Here is a 24,014-nt window from a genome sequence, read left to right on the forward strand (position 1 = left end):
GAAATCAGCATCAGACTGGAATGGGAAAGACAACAAATTGAAGAAATGCACAGCGTGCTACTGCATAATGAGATCCACTTCTAAAAGCACTACACCTGGCTACAGTGGCACCCAAAGTACTGTATGTATATATCATGTATATGATCTTATATACTGTATATATATATACACATACACAAAACAAAGAAGGGGAAGAATGGATAGCGTTTTGCTGCTGGACTACTTTTCACAGAGCAAACAGAACAGGGTTGTATTTTACTAAGATACGCATCTATAAAAAATTTTTAAAAATCCTGAAGCAGGAAAACAGAAGCAGTAAGCTGTAGATCTGAGCATCCAGGATCATGGGTCATGCTATCGTTGGTATTTTTGTTTCAGTTTTTTATTTTGTTAGTTTATTTTTTTATATCGAACATGAATACACAACAGAAAAAAATATTAAATGAACATACGTTCTCCATGCTTTAGCTTGGTTTAATAACATACATATATATATATATATATATATATATATATATATATAGATATCGTCAGTGGCATTCTAGTTTAAATTTTGTCTACGCCTGTTTAGACACACTTATACTTAATGTATTTATTTTAATCTTTTATTGTTTCTATCATATTATACAAAGTGCTGATATATTAAATTAAGAAGATATCATTGTAATGTTGCAAATGTGGGTTCGTTAGGTACAGCAATAACACCAATGAGTTGTTTTCTAATGATTTAACTTTTGTTAGATTTAAGGAACACAAATGTACAGCAGTTACCACTCCATAGACTTTACCGTTAGAGCTCTTGTGCAACCTGCTAGATTAGGAATTCAAGTATATACAGTAGTGCAGGAAATAATTATGGAAACATCCAAACAAACAACACTTCAGCTTGCAATTTCCATGAAGTAGTCATTTGTCATATAAGCAGATTTTTAGCATGCACATTTGTTGTATCTTTCATATATATTTCACCAATTCACAGATTCCAGTTTTAAAAATCCAGCCAAGCTTCACTGATCCACCACCATGAACCTAGCTCTCTTGCCAATCTTCCAATGTCCTGTGAACTTTCAAATCTTCAAATTGCTCAGTAATTAACATAATGATCCAGTTACAAATGTTCATTCTTTTATTCTTCTGTTGACTTCTAGGTAGATTGTTGCATGTCAACTAAATGACAGAGAACTACAAATGGATCTCACTCAGTCTCACTATCAGTACAATTTAGGAACTGAACATCTCCTTCAGAGAATCTTCTGTCACAACATGTTCAATTCTGCAATCAGTTTAGACCTATAGCCAGACTGCAATCCACAACATTACAGAGCTTTCTGTCTAGCCAGCAGTGAACGAAAAATCACTTATAGTACGGTTGTTTCCAGAATCATTACTAGAATAGTATTTTATTTTAAATAATACTGTATATACTTCCTCAGATAACTAAAGCATATTTTCAATGATTTATGCTGATAATGGCATTAACACAAATACTGTTTGAATAGACAGATCACATAATGACCGAATGTGACCTCTCTTGTTTCCCAACCAGATGTTTTAGGCGATGTGACAATACCATGTTGGAGGGTGTCAGTGCCATTACTTGTATCAACATAAGCCTTGGAAACTGCCTACTCCGATGGGTATCAATGTTAAAGAGTTTGAAACAGGAAGGGGCACACATGCACTCTCACACCGATTCACACTCAGGTAACAGTATACCTGGGTTCCTTGTGATGATGCTCAATGGGCTGACTGTGTCTGGACCGAGGTAGAGTGAGATACTGGCTGCAGCCATGCGAAAAAAAAACAAACAAACAAAGACAAATGTATGGAGTTGAATGAAGAAAGATTAAAGTCAGAAGCACTAGACAGAAGAGGAAAAAGTGTGAAAATGCTGGAGTAAAGCAGAATGATTATCGGATGGTTCAATGTTCTGAATCTGCCTGGTCCATCCCTTCACTTGTTACCCTCTTTAAAGAAACTTCTTGCAAAGGAGTGATGTGCGGTGGTCTCCCTCAGAAGCAGCTGATAGTGATGTCAATGATGTCCTTTCTTTTATGATTATTAAATATGAGACCTTTTTTGATTTATAAATATGGCACACTTTAATTAAATTAGTGTAATTACTAGAGACCTGTGAAAATAAGTTTTTGTTTTATTTTTCACAAATTTCGTTTTATTTATATACCATAATCTCTTATTAGCGGCAGTAATGTTAACACACACAGTCCCCCACTCTTTTTAATTAACTGCCAATTTACAGTAAATATTGTCCATGCCCTCTATAAAAGTACAAGACGATAAAATAAATATACATATCGACTCCTATTCCAGTCAACAGTTGCAAAATCTGCACATCATTATTTTGTCACCGTCAGCTGCACACATCCCCTCATGCTCAAATTCTTTGCAGCGTTGTTTAATTGTTATGTGCGGTTTAGGCATTTTAGAAACAATCGTCTCTTCTCTTTCATCGCAATTTTAATTCCCAAACGACTCGCTCCAAATTATACATCTGCACAAGTGCTAGTCAGAGCTTCCGTTTCCCTTCAGACCATGTATTGCAAGTACAGTATTTATTGGAAGTCATTTTTGCATAAACCTCCTAATTTAAAAATGTCATTCTATGTTTGCTTTATAATGATTTTTCACTTTATTTTGTTTTATATTTGCATTTCGTTTTATGCGTTTTATGTGTTGCATTTTGTTTTATTTTGTGCTATTTCGTATTTGCAAAAAACGGGCCTCTAGTAATTACTTTTTATTTAAATTCTAAATTTGACTGTAAAAATACTGCCAAGTTTAGAATTGCAACATATAATTGGCCATTTTAAATAGCTACAGATAGAATCGTGCACTGCATTTCTGTGCAATCATAATAAGGAAAGCATAGTTTAATAGGTAAGGATCTAAGGGCACACTTTTGCCTCACATCTCTAACAGTGTGATAAAGTTCTTCATAGAGCAAGTCGCAAATGTCTTTTTGCGGTTACTCAGTATCCTGTTCACAGATACCTTGCCCAGGTGGAATTTGATAAAGTTAACTGCATGTTGATAGAAAGGAAAACACAACCGCTTGGTGATTCAGGTTGAAGTGGTGGGGTTTTACACACTTGCTAAGGTACAAGAAAGATTAAACCAGTCATAAACATCTATTTCATGACAACTGAATCTTCTATTCAGTCACTAAAAGATTCTGGCTGGAGTGTATCTCGTATCTTCTTAGATCAGTGCTTGTCAGCCATATTTATGTCAACCGCCAGCATTTGTTCAGGACATTGTCTATCATTCAGTAATATAAGGGGGGAAATACATAATATGTATTATTTATAAAATGGCTGAAAAATGATCAGAAACCTGAACATGGACCAAATTGTATTGCGGGGGATCTGCTTGTCCTCAATAGCTACACTACAAATAACATGCACTAGCATTAATTGTATATACTGTAATCCAATTCCTGACACTATCTGAATAAAGTACCACTTATTATTCGATGCAAATTAACTCCCGCTGAATGGTTTTGTAAAGAGATTCATTTAAATTAATTCTAACATAATAGATTTATAGAGGTCTTTAAAAAAACAACATTTATTATAAGAATAATAATCATAATAATAATAAAAAGATTAGCATACCCAGTCTTCATTTTACATTGCATTCAAATATTTGACTGAACTAAATATCTTAAAGTATTTAAGCGATTGAAGCACAAAATGCAAATGTTAAAGTTAATGTAGAACACAAGCGGTACAAATGTTTCCGTCTCTGCATGAATGAAAACAACAGGTTTCTAAGCAGGATGCATTGGTTCTAGTTACATTCTCATAGCACACAGCTAGATATGAAGACACTGCTTCATGCTCTGTCTACCTGTCTGGGGAGTAGTGCTCATCCGTGCGATGTTTATCCATTCGGCTCACTGTGTTGTACTGCGACGGAGAAGAGTGGGAACCTCGAGATGGTTGGTCCAAGCTCCGGCTTTGGAACAGAAAGACACTGTTTTGGTCACATATTATATTATAGGACGACCACCATGGAAGTTAGACCATAGCCGTTTTTTAAATACTAATTAAACTCATGGAAATGTCAAGGGTAGCAGCTCTCGGGTTTTGCTAAATTGCCCTTTCTAATAACCGTAGAATTGAAATGTTCATGCTTCAAAGACAACAGAAAAGTAGGCATTTTTCCCTTCAAATATGCTTGGGTCTTAAGTCTCTGGAAAAAGTGAAAGAACATGCAAAAATGAACTGTTAGTATATTTTACATCACCCTGCTACATATTATACTCAAGATTATAAACTTACATTTGGTTTCGGTAATGGGCATAGGAGCAGTGGTTTCTGCAATCGGGGGTGTGGGGGGTGGGGGGTGGGCAGGTAGAAAGTGTGGGACATTTCATTTGCAGACCACCAATTGGTTCCAGGATTGTACACAAAGCAAGACACAGGGGACACTTTTTGTGATCTACACACTTAATATTAACACCCTATAATTTATATACCAGATTTTTTATTAAAAATAAATAAATAAATAAATAAATAAATAAATACATAAATAAATAAATACATAAATAAATAAATAAATAAATAAATAACGATTATTATAGGGTTAAAAAGGGGCAGAATTTAAATTTGCCAAATGTTTAGATCATTAAAGTAGTCAACTCTGAACAATACAGTTGATCCTTTACTGGGCAAAATGTTATCTGCTGCAACTTATCAAGTGTGTTGTTCTTCAGCATGGTTCATAGGCAGGATCTCTATCAATGGCAAATCAATTTGTATCATTAAACATAACATGAGAAAATCCACCTTTTAATTAAACCTGATAACTTTTTTGATAGCAGGTTTACTGCATATACAATGAACTGTATAATCAATAGGGAGGCTGCGTGGTCCAGTGGTTAAAATCCTGGTTCACTAATCCCGGTTTCAAATCCCAGCTCATTGACTGACTGTCTGTGTGATCCTGAGCAAGTCACTTAACCTCCTTGTGCTCCGTCTTTTGGGTGAGACGTTGTTGTAAGTGACTTTGCACCTGATGCATAGTTCACACACCCTAGTCTCTGTAAGTCACCTTGGATAAAGGCATCTGCTAAATAAACAGTACTAATCAATAGCCCACTTACTGAGATTTGATAGGTGGCTGTTATAAGAAAAAAGATTAAATTCCTCTTGACACTAGAAATAATGTTCTTGTTGTTAGACTTTTGTCTCACAAACTCAACATGTTGTCCTGTTTTTAACACCCAGCCAACAACAATGCGGTGAAGTACATACTCCAGAATAGGCTTGAATGACTAATTACACGAGGGAGATGTGCATTCTTTCAGTAACTCCTTTCAATGTCCCTGTAAAACATGCTCTACACCAGCCCCCCAACACACACTCCCCAGAAAAATTTACCTCTGCGGAGGAGGGACACTGGGGGATCGCGCCCGTGTCCTGCCCATACTGTCCCTTCGATTGGGTGACCCAGAGCGGGAACAGTGATTGGACGACATCACCTGCTCGGGAACTGATAATGTTGAGCTCTGGATGTCTCTGCCATTGTGCCTGTAATCTGTGAAGGCAATCACAAACTGAAAGTTATACTCATTAAAACAGGATTAGGGTGGACTGACTGAAGCATAAATAATCCTTTCATGATTTTGCAAAATTAATCCAGAGCCAATTTCAGAAATACTAAAAGAAACATAATAAATGCAATGAAAAACCTTGCAAGAACTAAATGGCCTCCTTTTGTTCGTAACTTTTCTTATGCTCTTATGTTCTTGGGCTTGGCCCAAACGAAAGTCCTTACCCCAAGTTCAGCAGCTTAAACTACTTAATTACTGCATCATCGCCAAACTAAGACATTTGTATTTGTTAAAAAAAAAATATTCCAGTTCTCTTTTAGAAAGTCAGCAATACAACACCTGGTGAAACATAGTAAAAATAAGTAAATTATTAATAATAGTACAGTACTCTTCAACTCACAAAGGCCACGCGACAATTTAAAACAAAGACTGACCTTTTAAAGAGGCATAAGATGAATCTAAAATGTTAAAACTTTTTCTTTTTAATGAGATTAATCCCAGTATTTAGACATCAAAGCCATACTTGATATATGTTGCTTCGGTGTTTTTCAATTTCTTTTCTGCCAAGAGTTTTTTTCTACATTTCTATTTTATAAAACCTGAATGATGAATTAAAAGCCTGCCAGCTCAGCTTATTAAATGCTCTACTTGGAAATTGTCACTTACAATGAAGAAAGACTATCCTGGAAAATATTCCCAATAAACATTGTGTCCCTCTTTATTTAAACTGCTAAAATGTTGCACAAAATGAAACATAAGAAAAATGTGGCATGCAGGATCGGAGCACGTAGTTCAGATTTGTGTGCCTCGTTCCTTAAAGCGCATTGTCACGCCAATGAACATGAGAAAGACCATTATTTTCAATCAGAAATGGTAAAAAAAAAACAAGACTAAAGTTCATGGCTGATAAGGCAGATAAGGCAGATTATATTAATAAAATGTCAGCATTTTCCATATATATATATATATATATATATATATATATTTATATATTTATATATCATTTTTTTATTTTTATTGAAAAGTTAATTTGCAACCGTGCATTCTGCCCTACCTGCTTTACCCCTTCCATCTCATGACATGTAGAATTAAAAGACAGCCATGAACGTGGACATTCCACTATCTCTCTTTAAAGAGCAACATGGTATTAAATGATTATTTTTGTTAGTTAGATTCACTTTGTATATAATTTTCTGTTTCAGTCATCAGTCTGGTGACTTTTTAAAACTCAAAAGTGTGCGCTGCTGTGGCTTCAAAAAGGCTCTCAAACAAGTGTTTCCATGAACCTGCTGCAACACTCTGAAAACCACTTACATATTACATTGTTAGAATGCTTCAATAATTATTATTTTTTTAAGATAATCAAATCTATCATTGTTTAAGATTCTGATCATTTTTGCTCAACTCTCAGTAGTGCTTCAGAAGTTTTGAACCATATTTTGTAAACGTGTCAAAATCAATAACATAATAACAGCAGTATGAAAGCGGGCAAAGGTTATTTCCACACACCGGGGACCGGAATGTACGTTTTCATTGAAGAGACTTCCAATTTTCAATTAACTTGCGCTCCTTCATGAGGGATATCCCGCCACGGGAGAAAGGTCCAGTCACGTAAAATGACTTTTCAAAATTGCAATATGCCTATTTTACCTTATTTTATTTTACCTTATCTTATTTGACATTTTTGCGTAGGTACCGGTTTGTATAGTTTTCACAAATGTACCCATATTGTTCTGTAACAGGGTGAGGAGCCTTGTAAGTATTATTTGTTTATTTATTTTTAAAACGGGGTCTCCCCTTCTGCCCCTGTGCAGGCTATTGTTTTGTATTTGTTTGTTTTATGATTTTTGTTTGGTATTATGTATTTACATGATGGCGAAGTGCCGCAAGTTTTGTTATTCTTTTGTTATGTGACGGTATAGCCGTGTATTTATGTTATTATATTGTTTAGTAGCATGGATGGGTAGCCCCATCCACAGTAATGCAGATTGTGGCCAAGGGGTAATAGAATAATTGCCAGCTAGTTAAACCCTTTGGCCACGATATATAAACCTGCAGCTCTCTGCACTCGGGGTGGGTGTTTGAGAGGAGGAACGAGAGCACAAGGAGCAAGCGAGAAAACGCAACTTAAAAAATTAAACTTATAGGGTCAGTGAAGGCGTTTGCCCAGCTTGACCTGGGTTTTGTTTATTTTTTTGTGTTTGAGACTTGTTTTGTTTACCTTTTTTATTTTGCTCTGTGAGCACTGTGTTTTCTGTTTGAACTTTTTATTTTATTTTTGTATTTAAATAAACGGCCCCGCGGCGTCTTTCTTTTTGAACTGCAGTACTGGTGTCAGTATTGTTTGGTTCCTGCTTCTGACCTGACGTCACCACCCAGCCACCCTGTCACATGTTCATAAACAATTCACCCCATCTTAATTATTTTTTTGAGACTGAAACACATTCTATTTTATTCAGTCTTTCGCCCTGGGTAAGGCCGTCTACAAAGAAATAAATAATAATAATAATAAAAATAAAAAAATTATTTGGCAACAGAAGATCCAGATGAGTACTGTATATCTGAAATGGATTTAACTTGGTTGGGGCCACTTTGTCCGTCCTTTTTCATTACCTGATACAACTCCAACTCCATCATCGCAGTCATAGTCAGATATTTCACTGTCACTGATTCGCTGGGATCCTGAAGCAAAATGAAAAGAGACAGAAGAGAGTTTTCAGTGATTGGATGTGAGTCGGGACTGCTCCGTTACATCTCTGAATCTAGCCAACCTACAGTATGGTGATGAGCTGGCCTCAGCTCACCCATGATTATCCCTGCTCCCATGCTCATGTTACAGGCATGTGACTCCCTTCTGAGGTCAGTGAAGGTAAACTAATCCCGCCCAGGGTATCACTTTTCACAACGGCTTTAGATTCACAAAATCTTTCCATACAAAAATCACTCCAAACCAAAAACCTGTACGTCTATGTACACTATGAACAGCAGCACACACCACACAGTATAAGGAGGGATTTTCAGCAGCAGATACATCTAAAAAAAAGAGGAATGACAACTGTACAGGACCTGATTCTAAAAGATGAGTGCAAGAGGCCAGAGTAAAAGCATAATGTAGTAGCCCCACCCCCCCCCCCCTCCTCAAAAAAAACCCAACAAATATATTTATATACTTTTTGTTTTTGGGTGGGGTGGGGTGGGGTTATTAAGACAACAACTTGTAAATATGTTTTTAAAATCTCCACCAGTCTTTGATATTTAGTGCTACTGAAACATCAGAAATGTCACTGTTTATGCTTGTAGATGAGTGATATTATTATTATTACTTATTTCTTAGCATACACCCTTATCCAGGGCGACTTACAATTGTTACAATATATCACTATACACTATTTCACAATATACAGATATCACTTTTTTTTTTTTTACATACAATTACCCATTTATACAGTTTGGTTTTTATTGGAGCAATCCAAGTAAAGTACCTTGCTCAAGGGTACAGCAGCAGTGTCCCCCACCTGGGATTGAACCCACAACCCTCCGGTCAAGAGCCCAGAGCCCTAACCACTACTCCACACTGCACATATGTGTAAGTTTGTATGTATGTGAGGGGAGGTGTGTATGGTTCTTTAATACTCAACAACATCAGTACTCCACACACAACTTTAAGTACCGGTATTTTGTTTTTTAAACATGTTGCATCCTCTTACTGGTATTTATTTAACACTGCATTTTAAAGAGCTACTTTATAGCAGCTACATTTTCAAAATATTTAATTTATTAGCTGTTTAGTATCCTATTACGTTTATTATTATTATTATTATTATTATTATTATTATTATTATTATTATTATTATTGATTGATTGATTGATTGATTGATTGATTGATTGATTGATTATGCTCTATTGCTGTTTCTGCTTATGTCATGATTTACCAGGCCAACTAACAACCATGGGGCCTGCTTCTGCAAAAAAAAAAAAAAAAATGAAGGGAGGTGATTTTAGAAATGATCACTAGGGGTATGGAACTGTCATATAACTCCTTTGTAACTATGGCAACAGTTGGTAAATAATCGGTGCTGTAAAACTCAGTTTTATAGGGGGGAAAACTCCTAGTGGTCATTTTCCAAACCACTTAACCTCAAAAATTCAAATTTTAGAAGCAGACTAGGATAAAATGATATTAAAAATGTACAGATATTACATTGAAATGAAAATGGAGATGATTTAAAGTATCCCATTAAAGCTACACTGTCTCACATTATACCCACCATCTGAAAGCCATATCTGAATCCAAAATGTAACTATGGGCCTCATGCACTAAACAGCGGTAACCAGTTTACCATGCAATAAGCCCATTACTGCTCGCTTTGTGCATCTGCTATATTCACTAACCAGCGGCAAATGACTTTGCATGCAAAATGAATAGCGTGGAAAAAGATACTGCGTACGAGTCATTTACATACAATTAATAATGGTAATCCATGGAAATTTATTCAAATTCTCTCCCCTAATACCGCAGGGGAGGGACTTGATATAAAAACCATATTTACTTAAAGGTGCCAACTTTCCTAAGTGTCTCAACGTGTGTTAAGTTTATTGCTTACTGATACCAGGCGGTGTCTGAATCACAATATAAATAGAGCAGGCCACAAGTAGTGCTGTGTGGGAAACATGATAAACGCGTATATCTGCTTTCAGGTACTGTATTTAATTTTACCGAAGTACCTTCACAATAAACCATAGGGGGATAAAAGTGAACAAACAAATATTTGTTTTCAGTTAATTATTTTCTATTTCTCCACTTTGACCGTCTCAAAGCAAGACATTCCCTGTGTTACGCAGAATTCTGTATCCCTGCATGATTCCATGCCTGTGCAGATGCAGTTTTTCAAAGCTGGACGTGGATGCGTGATATTCCTGTGCCCGAGTCCCGCTGTGTTCTCAAGCACAGCCATTGCGTTCTGCTGCAGTTTGCAACAAAACGACCAAACTAATTCTGTAGAAAAATAAAACAGCACTGATTTTCTACAGTACGCTCAGCCTCCTGTGTTGCTCAATACATGAAACACTTGATTAAGAGTAACCTTATAAAACTGTATTTTTCTTTTAAAACACATTTTAATTGTATTACATGTAAATACAGTTCAGAAGCATCAAGCGTTCACGTATAGCGATCTTGATCTATGCAGGCATCAAATCTAAGGGGATACAGAATTCTATGGGGATACAGAAATCTGCATAACACCGGGCCGCCTCCCCTCATCCTACGGAGACCCCACTGAAGATGTAGCTGGTGCCGGCTGCTGCCTCCTTAGTCGCTGTCATTCTGACAAAGTGAGAGCCGGATTACCTGTCCTTAGGAGTGCCCATATACTAAAATAAAGGGTGTGTAACATGTGCAGCATTTTGTGTGCTATGATAACTGGCAAATTAATATTTTAGCTTGCCTTATTCGTGCATATTATTATATTAGTGAATAGAGCGGGCACACCTTTTTGCACAGTATGGGTTTCTCTTACCACGCAGTATTTCAGGTAATTTACCACCGTTTAGTGCATGAGGCCCTATGTCTGCAGAACGCCTTATACAGTGCTACTTTTTTTTTTTTAGTCTGACTATGATCATTGTTACAGGATCCTTAAGAGCTCAACTGTCAACTCCAAACTGTGAGAGGGGCAACCAGGAACTATGCCTCCTTTCATGGAAGGCTAATGAAGCTGTATCTCACTTCATTCTCAACCTTTGAAACACTGACTAGGGATTGTTTTTAAACACTTTTGGGACCCACAGCAGCTTCTCAAAATACAAGCAGGGAGGCGTTGAAACACAGCGAAGTAGACTGTGAATTAGATTAGAAAGGTTTGTTGTCTGTTATACTGTATATATTTAAAAAAAAAAAGAAACACAGCAGTGTATGCAAGCTAAACAGAATTGGAGCATCTCAAGGTATTGACCTATTTAGATTATACTTTGAGATATTTATATACATGGAAAAAGGATTCCTGTAGCAGCTATTGGGTTGATGTGGCAAACTGTGGCAAAGGCTGTTCCAAAATTCTTCATAGGATTTCAGAATTAGTCCTTATTCTTCCAAGATGTCTTAACTGTGATTACCACAAATATGACATGACACTTTGCTACTCTAAAAATGGGATGCAATAACATGTCAAAGCCCTGCAGAGAGAGGTATTTAACAGTGTCAAAACCTACTTATAGTGACAATTGTTAGACGTCTGCTTTATAACTGTGATTACTGCTTAAAGTTGTTCTGTTTTTGTTTTTTGTTTGGGCTTAGCAGAAGAAAAACCCAGATTTAGAGCAACAATAAGAAGGGGATAGCAGTAAAGCTGTTCAGGATCAGAGGATAAGATGCGTTAGCTAATGGGGAGGAAATATGCGAGCCACACTTTTCGGAGTTCAGCATAAAGCAAAGGGGCAAACCAACTGCTCAGCAAACTTTGGGATTTTATATGTTATCTTGGGCATGCAGAACGTTTTACCTGAGTTGTATGAATATGGGCCTTTATCTGGAAAGTATCACAATGAAGGAAACAAAACACAAACATAAAAGACACAAAGAGAAGTTGGTTATCAGATCCACTACATGACAAAAGTAATTGGTTCAACACTTGTATTCCTATGCTTGGAATACAAACCTTTTTTTAATGAAAAGACAGGCATGGCTTGCCATAGAAGTTTGTTATCTAAAGAACATGCTAGCAGCAGGATATAAACTCTGGGTATTTGTGCAAATGATATGGTCTACAGCTATGGCCAAAGGTTTTGCATCACCCTATAGAATTAACTCATTTAGCTTCATAGTCGAATGAAACCTGCTGAATAATGTTACGTTAACATATTGAATTACATACCACTGTATAGTTTTCCATATACTTAACGAAAAACTGACAAATAGAAAAATGTGACATTGCGAAATCTAACATGAAATACTGTACTACTATTATGGCTTCTGGTAGACTTTTGCGATAACATTGTGTAGGTTCTTTGATTACATGATGTTAAATAAAAGATCTAAATTATGTTGATTATTATTATTATTAGTAGTAGTAGTAGTAGTAGTAGTATTATTATTATTATTATTATTATGATGTTGCAATCCTAAAATTCTAGGTGATGCAATACTTTTGGCCATAGCTGTATATTAATGCAGCATGTGTCTCCCCATTCTGCTGTAAACGGGGGCACATGCTGTGTTTATTGTACAGATAGGATGGTAATCATTTTTTTTGTGCCATTCCTATCATTCCCAGCATTCTTAAATGTGTGCAGTATACAACAATGATAAATCTGTTATTGGTACCACAAGGGAAACTGGGCACTATTTATCAGAAGAAACATATTATGGGTTTTCCAGTACTTAAATAAATTAAGTCTGAATTATTGTTCAAAATGTATTTTATACCATCTTGAACAAAAAATAACCTGCCTGTGATATAGTCCAAAAATAGTGGTTAGAGGTTAGAGACTAGGTACTGCACTGGATTAATTCTGTGATCTCCAAGGTAAGATATTATACAGCATGTGACTGATTTATACAGACAATATAGTAATATAGTTATTAACAAACACTGGAGATACTATGTAACTAATTTCATCAATCTGTCTCCCTTAACCATCTACAGTAAAAACACATTTTAAAAAGCTGCCGTATAAGACAGAATACACTTCCCAGCTAAACTGCAGTAATGTACCAGAATTATGATACAGGATTATTCAGCGGTCACTACCAGCTGTAAGAAATTATGACCTACTTTGCAATCTCCGCGTGGGACTCTCCCCGTGCAGCTGTCTGCGTGGCAGGTATGGTGAGGGGTGGGGAAGGGGCATGGAGGACACATCGTGGGTCTGCAATTTGTACCAGTGAGGCTCGTCATCCAGCAACGCTGTCTCTAGTTCTATAAGAATCTACAAGAGAAACAGCTCGAAATTCAGTTTTCAGCCACAGCCATTTAGAACTCGGGTTCAAACTTATAACACCAAGACAGGAGGACAAACAGATCAACAGTGTTTGGGAGCTCTGTACCGCAGTCTTAATGACTGTTAAACCATTGGAAGTGTGGGCTAACATTTCAGAAGAGATATTTTTTTAAAAAAAGAGAAGAATACTACGCTTTGGTTAACAGTTTTTAAGGGAGGATGTCTACATGTGTAAATGCCCACATATATACTGAATTCGTGAACACCATGGTAATACACAGATGAGCAACAGGAAAAAAAAAAGTGCTTACCTCTCCTAAAAATTCACTTTCTTCTTCTCGAACCCGTGCCTGGTCCCAAAGTGTGATCTCCAACATGCGCTCCCGGAATTCCCGCCGATGGACCGGGGAATACATAAATGTCTGGTTCCATTTGGGCTCTAATGTTTTCTTTACTGTTTTTGTTCTTCTTTTGCTCTTATCACTGGAGGAACAATAATTCACACTGTTTTTATTTACCATCAAGATATAAAATATTGAGTACGTTAAAGTAAATCCAACACAGTCACAGAAATCTTTCAAGGAAACAACTAGGATCACCTTGTGGAATTCTACATTTACCAGAAACAGATATAGTCCGTCTAACTAATGGCCATTACTGGGCAAACCAGTTGAACCTAAAACATAAACTATAAAAAAAAGTCTAACCAAAACACCTTTCTATTTGCAAGAATCAATAATAGTAGGTTCTGCCGTCTTCATTTGAAAGTGTTCAGAATTGTTTTTTTTAAAGATAAATCATAAAAGAGTAAATAGATTCCAATTACATGTTTATATATTATCATTCTGGGTGGTTCTTATTGCAAAACTCAGAAACTGTTATATTCTGTGTCAAGGTGCTTTAAACTGAGTTCAGGGGCAGCTCTTGAGTTTATTTGCAAGGTGTAAGACAATCTGGTTTTTTTTTGTTCTTGTTTGATGCTTCTATTCTTACCTTCTGTCTGGGAGGAAGTAAATTTTAACATAAGGGTTTCTTGGTCTCCCATCTTCCCTTGAAGGAAGGTCTTTTGCTCCCAGTATTGTGACAATTAGCTGGTGACCAACCTTGTCATACCAGAGTTTTATCTGCAGGGAAACAAATGTACTTTTACCAACTTTTTTTAAATGCTTCCTAAAGTAGGTTGAGTCTATTTTCTGTCAGAACATGCAGTATTGTGTCACAATGCAGTTATAAACTATGTACTTTGTGAAATTTAGGTTTATACTGTGATCTGCAATGTGTATCCCAATGAGATGTATTATGATGCTTAACTGTCATCAATGTCTTGATTGTTTTCAATGTCTAAAGAAACTGAAACTCTGTATCATTTAGTGCTTAGATTTTTAGCCATATACATGTACTTTTAAGACAAGGTTTGGCAAAACTGAAACAAACTATAAGAAGTATAAGAAACTATGGCATGCTGATAAATGTTTCGACTATGCCTTCATCTGTTATATTGCCTTGTGACTTTTTTATTTTTTTAATTTAGTGTTCCCAATTATTTTACCCCCAATTGTCTCCCCAATTTGGAAGGTCCAGTTCATTTTTCCTTCACAGCAGCAATTCCCCACTCAGGAGAACTGAAGGTTCAATGGGCGTCCTCCGATCCCACGACCAAGCAAGCTTCCTCTTTTACACCCAGGAACTCGAGAGTGGATGTTAGCGAGCTACCAGGCTCTGGACGACAAAGGCCAGCCTTGCAGGTGTCTGCCTGAGCTCACTAGGCACCTGGCCAGCAGGGTTCACTGTAGCGCAATGAGGAGAAACAGTCCCTGACGGAAGCACCAGAGCCAATACGACGCTCTGAGCCAATACGACGAAGGGAGCGTCGGAATCCCCAGCGAAGACCGGAGACTTCGCACAGCCAGGACGCAAACCTGCGCTCCCATGACTGTATGACTCACCTTGCACACCACATGGCTGTGCTTTTACCAGGTGAGCCACTCGGGGATCCTTTTGAAAGAATTTAAAAGAGTGTTTGATGCAATGTTAAATGTTGGTTTGTAACCCTGGTGTTAGAGATTAGAATAACACTAAATCAATCCAAAATCACAGATATCTGAAAAGAATACATTATGATTCATGCTGAGATGATCGATTTATATAAGGTTAACACTGATGTCAGGGAAGTATGGGCAAAAGCTGTATCACACACTTGTCGTGTGATGCTGCCTATCAGTAATTGCTTCGAAGTTTGTGGTGTTTTGACAGGCTACAGAAAGCCTCTTATGGATTTCTACCATGTCAAAAAAGCTTCTAAGCTCTTGCCCATACTTGTTAGTATCTAACGGGGGTGGGCGGGGGGGATAAATCTAGATGCAAAATCTAGATGGTAATTACTGGTATTCTACACCGTCTACTTCTTACAGCATGCAGGAAAGCAAAAAAATAAAGCATTCAGTACAAACTAGTACAAGCCAGAGATCTGTTACTGTAACACACTAGGGGATATAAGACTCAAACAAATTGTACCCTTTTCCTTGTGATATTGAAACCCTTGAATGCAAAGAACAATAATGTAATACATGGCACAGCCATGTAGTTATGATGTAAACAACATACTTTGGTTTTCTACTCCTTGTAAACCATTACCGAGTCCCACTTGTTAGAAGTGAGTGACATGGAAAACATCAATACACCAGAAACAACGTGTTTTTTTTTTCACTGAGTTGTACCCCAGGAAATATTTCAGTTTTAATTTTTTTTAAAAATTAATACGTGAAGTAATAAAATTAAACAAGCGAGATGAAAGAAAATATTTAAAAATTAAACAACAACAAGAAAAGTGTGTAGTCTGTATATTGACACAAGTACATCCTGTCAGTCACATTATGTCACCAACACAATAATGTGCATTTGTTTGTGTTTTCTTCGATAGCAAACTCGGGTGACTTTTATTTCTCTATATACTAGAGAAGAATTAGGCTTCCTAATTTATTATTGGCATGTTTGCATCTTTGCTTTCTGGGGGTGCCATTTTAATAAATAAAATAGATGGTATTTCAGATTGAATCAGGCCCAGCGTTTTGGACGGGCCTTAGTGTGCCTGGCCCGTCCAGTTTAGGTCCAGTGCCCCCCAGTTTCAGATTCTAAATTGATTCAGTACCGGCAGTTTCCAGTTCTAACGTTAGACGCCCGCTGGAATGTCTCAGCACCAACTGTGAATCAAATTTAAAATCAATTCCTGCAAGTGCTGGCTTTTCTTTTTGACTTGCTGTATTTTTAAGAGTAGTTCACTATTGGACAGTAAATACTAAACAAAGACACAATTGGTCCAAATGATTTTTTTTATTATCCACCAAAACCAGCCAATCAATACTTTGCATCGACGAAAGCAGCCAATCCTGTACCTGCAACTGCTGAGAGCCAATCACAGACTGTCAGCTCGACTGGAGCACACGCAGCATATTTCAACAACAACAAAGCGAGACGCGGACGGTTTAGTAATAGTGCTCCATTCATATCTAGATTCAAGAGAGAAAGGCTTTGGCTGAAGGTAGAAACATGGTGAGTTAGGAGGCATTTAGAGTGGTATTTAATGAGAGATTGTATTGGTAGTTCAGACTCTATCGCACACGTACTGTCCAGTAATTTCTCTGTTCATTCGTAAGGCAATGTCCAGATTATAAATAGGGGTTTAAAACCCTAACACGTTAATAAAACATTTAAATCGATTTACTAATTAAAAATGCATTGTTTTTCTCTTTATATGTATGTCATCCTTGTTTATTTAAAAAAAAAATGTTCAGGAATATTTTCTTAGAACGTCTTTACTCAGCGGAAAGGTACGCAACAAATCAGTACAAGTTCAAGGTAAATTTAGGTTTTAAGGTGTTTTATATATATATATATATATATATATATATATATATATATATACATACATACATACATACATACATACATACATATAAAAGGAAAACAATGTTAAAATAATGTTCCAATAGTGATCGTGCCCTCTCGACGATGGCTCTACCGTGTGACAGTTGACCTTGACTTTCGTTAGTGACCTCGCTTTCGACGCATAACTCCCTTCGCGGTCAACTATCACACGTAGAGCCATCATCGATGGGCACTATCGCTTAAATAAAAAAAAAAAATCTATGAGAAATCATTAACTAATCTAATTAAAGTAAAACATAATAATAATAATAATAATAATAATAATAATAATAATAATAATAATAATAATAATAATAATAATTTAAAAATGTCTAGTTGCTTCTGGTGTTTGGAAACTCCTTCGTAGGGCCGCCTTGTCAGATTGTTTACACGAGCGTCTGCTTTTTATATTCAGTATTGAATAGTCAGTTGAAAGTAAGCATTATATGTACATTCTATAGGTTACCAGCGCCTGAGGCAAGATAGAGCAGTTAGCAGCTGTTGCCAGTTCCCTTGCAAAGTGAGGTTGGAACCTATTTAAACTGAGTGAATCTACTAGTGGTCAGTCTACAGGTAACCGGGATCTGAGGCAGATAGGTAAGTTTCTGCTTCAAGTAATTTTAAATTAACTACATTGTAAGGTGGTGTTTGAATTAGGTGAGGTAGTGTGTGATTAGTACCAGGTAAGTGTGGTTAAATTGAATAGAAGTTGATTTGCTATTTGATTGGTTTCCACACAGTTTAGTTGTTTCTTTTCCCATCCAGTTGTTATATTAATCAGGCAGGCTATTTCTGCACCAGCACGAAGCGCCTCAACAAAAGAGCCGGGAGTGTAGCTGTGGGAGTGCAGCGAGGGGAGGCCTGCGCCGAGACGCTGTTCGAATAGATCCGAACCTAACAGCGCTCTGGAAGATGCCATCTACTAGTCAGGTCTGTACCCTCTACCCCACCGCTCCCACTGTGCCTATTTGTCTCGCCTGTCCTGCTATGACTGTCTCTCACATCCCTGTTCTATCCTCTCACCCTCGCCCTCTGCCCTCTCTCCGCCGCTGCTCCTCCAACTAACCTCATCCCTCTGCCTCTCCCCCCCTCCCGCACACTCTCTGGTGCACTCTGGAACTGTCACTCTTCTGCTAACAAAGCTGATTTCATCTCTGCTTTTGCCTCCCACCTCTCTCTCGATTTCCTTGTTCTCACTGAAACCTGGCTGTCCCCAGATAACACTGTAACTCCTGCCACCCTGTCCTCTCTCTACGTCCTGTCCCATACCCCGCGTCTCACTGGACGGGGAGGTGGGACTGGTCTTCTCCTCTCTCCCTCCTTACTCTTTTCTGTCCCCTCCGACCTCTCCTCACTCTCTGTTAACACCTTTGAATTTCATGCTGTCCAACTGACCTCTCCCTGTCAACTCCTGCTAATTGCACTGTACCGCCCCCCTGGACCTCTCGCTCACTTTCTCGATGAACTCGACTATCTACTCTCCTCCCTCCCTTCTCTGTCTACCCCAACTGTCCTGTTAGGTGACTTCAATATCCATCTCTCCAACCCCAGCCACTCTGCCGGATTCCTCCCTCTCCTTCACTCCTTCGACTTCTGTCTCTCTCCATCCCCCCCTACCCACAAAGCTGGTCGTCAACTGGACCTCACCTTCTCCAGGGCCTGCTGCCCCTCCACCCTCTCTGTCACCCCCCTGGACCTCTCTGATCACTATTTCATCTCTTTTTCTCTGTCTCTCCCCTCTCTCCCTGCTCCTCCTACCCCCACTGTCACCTCTCGTCATAACCTCCACTCTCTCTCCCCCTCTGTCCTTGCCTCCATTGCTCTCTCTCACCTCCCTCCTATCGACTCTTTCTCACAACTCTCTGTAAACTCTGCTACCTCCACCCTCTTCTCCTCCCTCACCTCCTCCCTCGACTCCCTCTGTCCCCTCCCCTCCCCAACCCTGGCTCTCCTCTGCGCTCCACTCAGCAAGAATAACATTGCGATTTGCTGAAAAGAAATGGAAGAGAACCAAACTCCCTGCTGCCCTAGACCTCTACCGCAATCTCCTCTCCTCCTTCTCCTCTACTCTCTCCTCTGCTAAATGTACTTATTTCCAATCTGTAATCCAAGCCTCCACTAACAACCCACGTAAACTATTCTCTACCTTCTCCTCCCTCCTAAACCCTCCCCCCTCTTCCTCCCTCCTCTATCTCCTCTGATGACTTTGCCTCCTTCTTCTCTTCTAAAATCTCAGATATCCGCAAACTCTTTAACACCTCTCCCTCCCCCGCACCTCCTCCTGCTCCAACCCCTATACCCACTGCATCCCCTACTAACTCACCCTCCTTCTCCACCTTCTCTCCCCTCTCAGACTCTGACCTCTCCTCCCTGCTCCAGGGTCACAAACCCACCACGTGTGCCCTGGACCCCCTCCCCACTCACCTCTTTCAAGCTGCTGCTCCTGCTCTACTTCCCTTCATCTCCTCCATTCTCAACACCTCTCTCCTTTCTGGTCTCTTTCCCTCTGCCTTCAAACAAGCCTCTATCACTCCACTCCTCAAAAAACCTATCCTCGACTCCACCTCCCTCCAGAGCTACCGTCCTGTCTCCCTCCTACCCTTCCTCTCCAAAACCCTCGAGCGGACTGTACACCGCCAGCTCTCTGCTTTCCTGTCCAACTACTCTCTGCTCAACCCTCTCCAATCTGGCTTCCGCTCTGCTCACTCCACTGAAATCGCCCTCCTGTCTGTCACCAACTCACTAAACTCTGCCCAAGCTGCCTCTCTCTCCTCTGTCCTAATTCTCCTTGACCTCTCTGCTGCTTTTGACACTGTCGATCACTCTATTCTACTATCCTCTCTTGCTGACCTTGGAATCTCTGCCACTGCTCTGGCCTGGTTCTCCTCCTACCTCTCCACCCTGCACTTACCAGGTAACCTGGCGTGGAGCAACCTCCACACCTCGCCCTCTCTCAACAGGAGTCCCCCAAGGGTCAGTCTTGGGTCCTCTCCTGTTCTCTCTCGACACCCGCTCCCTGGGCCCCCTCATCGCATCCTATGGTTTCTCATACCATTTCTATGCTGATGATGCTCAGATTTTCCTCTCCTTCCCCACCTCTGACTCCACCATCCCCTCCTGTATCTCTACCTGTCTGTCTGCTATCTCCTCCTGGATGCACTTGCATCACCTCAAACTCAACCTCTCTAAATCTGACCTCCTGTTCTTTCCCTCCTCCCCCTCCTCTGATCTCTCTATCTCCGTTCCTCTGGAATCTACCACACTCTCTCCCTCCTCCTCAGCTAAGAACCTCGGAGTCACCCTGGACCTCTGCCTCTCTTATTCCCAGCACATCTCCACTCTGGCACGCACTTGCTGATTCTTCCTGAGCAACATATGAAGAATCCGACCCTTCCTCACCAAATACACAACCCAGCTCCTGGTCCAGGCCCTGGTACTCTCCCGCCTAGACTTTTGCAACTCCCTCCTGGCTGACCTCCCTGCGTCCGCCACCCGTCCGCTCCAGCTCATCCAGAACTCCGCTGCTCGCCTGGTGTTCTCTCTGCCTCGCTTCTCCCACGCAACTCCACTGCTCCGCTCACTCCACTGGCTCCCGATCACCGCTCGCATCCAGTTCAAGACTCTTGTACTAGCCTACAGATGCCTTGAGCAGACTGCACCCAGCTACCTCCAGACCCTCATCTCTCCCTACACCCCCACTCGACCTCTCCGCTCCTCCTGCACTAGAAGACTGGCTCTACCTCCTCTACGCTCCCCTGCCTCCAGAGCCCGCTCCTTCTCCACCCTCGCCCCGCAGTGGTGGAATGACTTTCCTACAGATGTCAGGACTGCCCAGTCCCTGACCACGTTCCGGTGCCTCCTCAAGACTCACCTCTTCAGACAGCACCTGTAGAACTCTTTTTTTTTCTTTTTTTTCCCTCTGGACACCTATCACTCTTCCTTAAATGTGCTTTACTTGCTCTTATCTGCCCCCTAATTTACTGCATTTAATCCTGTACTTTAGAGTACTGTAATCTGTCAAGTGTTATATAATCTGTAGTATTTTGTATTTAATTATATCCTGATGTAACTATCACTGACACCGTTATCTGCTCCGTTATTGAATCGTATTTTTTCATACTTGTACTTGCTAGAACTAAAGTCATTGTATTTATCTTGCTCTTAATTGTATTATTACTTGTACTGTGATTCTTGAAATGTATTTTTGTTTACGACTGTAAGTCACCCTGGATAAGGGCGTCTGCTAAGAAATAAATAAATAAATAAATAAATAAATAAATAAATAATAATAATAATAATTCGTACAGTACAGTAATTTGGCGTGTGTGGGAATCTGTTTATTGCAATCTGGGCCTGCTCACTGTATGATTGTAGTCATTTCAAGTACTGTTGCTCAGACACCACGTTGTTGCTAATGCGGTAATTAAAAAAAAAAAAGAGCTGTGGTAATTCGTGCTGTGTGGACAGTTCATAATATTGCGCTGTCATATTATTTATTTATTTGTTTATTGTCATCACAGTGAAGTAAAATAGTAGAGAATACAAGCTAATTGATTTGTCTTTTCCAAAATGAGCCCGTCCTAAATAAGTGGATGCCCTCCACAGCGTTCATGCTGCCTCCGGGCCTGGATTGAATGGATTACGTCTGTGCTGTGTATGAAGATATTTAGACCGAAATGAATGACGACTGATAATGTGTACAAAAAGGCATTGTGGTACTGGATTGACTTTATTTCTTGCATGTGTTTATAGGCCACTTTTACATGTACATTCTCATTACTGTGGGAGAATTTCCAACTAGATTATAGATAAACAAGGTGTCCAAAATACTTTCTCTAGCTGTTTTTTTATTATTATTCCTTATTAAGTGTAAATAATAAGTGAATGTGAGGGTTAATCAATAGCCTTTTATATAACTGGTCATAAATAGCTTGAATTCACCTCTGTTTGCCCAGGCATTGTAATAAGGAAGGTGACAAGTGATATTGGTGACTTGTATGTAGTGAGAAAAGTTATCATTATAGTCAGAGGCGCTGGAATCAATTCATTAACTGATCCAACCCCACACCCCCCATTGGAAAGGTCTGTCGAAACCCTTATAGACTAGCATTGAGCTTGAACGGTGCCTGTTTGCAAATTGTATCAAGCTTTTGATGTTAAGACTCAAGCCTGTTTGCAGGGCAAACACTAAAAAATCCTGTGCAGCTCTACATCAGGACTCCTAAACTTCAACTCCCACAATCCACTCCAGCAGCCGTGTCCTTTACATTGTAATGCTGCTGCAGCCCTAATACCTCTGGTGTCCCCCTAAAATCCAGACAAAGGGCCTCACTTATAAAAGGACACTAAACATTATGGTACACCATAATTGCAATTAGTGTGCACGTTCATGACTTCCGTATTTATTATTAAAGTTGTATTCGTTACCCTAGGAAATAGTGGGCATATTATGCCGCAGACTGATTTTGTTGTGCCACATTATGGTAATTAGAATGAATATGTGATTTGTATGGTAATGCATGATTATGTATTTAAATGAGCTTTATTCACAACGTGAAGGGCGATAATTGTAGTGTGCACCTTAAAGTGAGCAATAATTTGTTTGGAAACCAGGCTTTAGCCACTGATAGGCACAGTATTTAAACCTATTTTCTGGGCTAAAATCTATCTTGCAAGCAATGGGGGCATTGCTTGCAAGTTTTCATATAGAGCAGTGAAAATTACCTATAAATAACAGGTTATATTAAGCGTGAATAAACATGAATGAATGTTATAATTTCTTAGATTTTATTTTATAGTTCATTGGTACAAATAATAGTGGTTAAATAAAACACTGGACCAAACAAGGTATTATAATTTAAAACAACCTCCTCCACTAGAATTTTGAACCCCTCTGTGTGCAGTTTTAGTTTCCGTTGCCTCTGTCTGTTCCCTGAAGAGGGCTGTGTCTGTGTATCGCTCTTTTTCAGTCAATGGACCAGTTTACATGTGTTTTTTTTTTTCACATGAAGTGGCCATGCACGTGCATGTTGGGAAGAAAAACGTGAAAGTGCCACAAAAAATGGCTACAGTATTTTAACGGGAAAGTCTCATTTACCCATGAGAATCAAGGAAATGCTTGTGAAATCAACGTCCACTTACACATGGAAACATATTTCTCATGAAAATGTTAATTAGGTCACTCAAGTGCCTTACCTAAAGCCACATGGGAATATGCATGTTGCCATGCTCCAAAGGCAGCAGGAAAGTGAATTTTTTGTTTGCAGTATTTTCCAGGATTTTTCTCTATCTTCCCTAAATCATGCTAATCATGCATGTATCTAAATGTGTTTGTAAAGTATCATACAGATTGCATGTACTAAGTTTCTGTTTAAAACTATTACTAAAAATGATAAACTGCTGTTTAATCGTGGGCTTGTGAATTCAGGTAGTTACAAATACTGTACAGTACTTCAGAAGACACTTCCAAATAGCCTTCCAAACAACTGTCAAAACGACTTTATTATAAAGTAAGACTGTGTTTAAATGCGTATAACTATACTCCCATGCAATTTCTCCTAGTTATGTCTGAGCA

The 24,014-nt window shown here is 39.0% G+C and overlaps 1 protein-coding gene across 35 annotated transcripts in view; it reads right to left on the bottom strand.

The window, feature by feature from the left end:
• The window catches only part of rims2a (regulating synaptic membrane exocytosis 2a), a 281,737-nt gene that overhangs the window by 87,365 nt on the left and 170,358 nt on the right, over positions 1-24,014 (bottom strand). For 18 of the 35 annotated variants that reach the window (XM_059022394.1, XM_059022415.1, XM_059022392.1 and 15 more), the window contains 8 exons: positions 14,510-14,640; positions 13,828-13,999; positions 13,351-13,504; positions 12,079-12,105; positions 8,192-8,260; positions 5,406-5,562; positions 3,871-3,978; positions 1,717-1,782 (listed from right to left, as the gene is read on the bottom strand). In XM_059022394.1, the coding sequence (XP_058878377.1) occupies positions 1,717-1,782; positions 3,871-3,978; positions 5,406-5,562; positions 8,192-8,260; positions 12,079-12,105; positions 13,351-13,504; positions 13,828-13,999; positions 14,510-14,640 (884 nt within the window). The remainder of the gene's footprint in view (positions 1-1,716; positions 1,783-3,870; positions 3,979-5,405; positions 5,563-8,191; positions 8,261-12,078; positions 12,106-13,350; positions 13,505-13,827; positions 14,000-14,509; positions 14,641-24,014) is intronic. The other 17 variants (XM_059022414.1, XM_059022403.1, XM_059022416.1 and 14 more) reach the window with 2 other exon arrangements.

This window comes from Acipenser ruthenus, chromosome 4 (genome assembly GCF_902713425.1).
Source record: "Acipenser ruthenus chromosome 4, fAciRut3.2 maternal haplotype, whole genome shotgun sequence".
Taxonomy (NCBI): Eukaryota; Metazoa; Chordata; class Actinopteri; order Acipenseriformes; family Acipenseridae; genus Acipenser; species Acipenser ruthenus.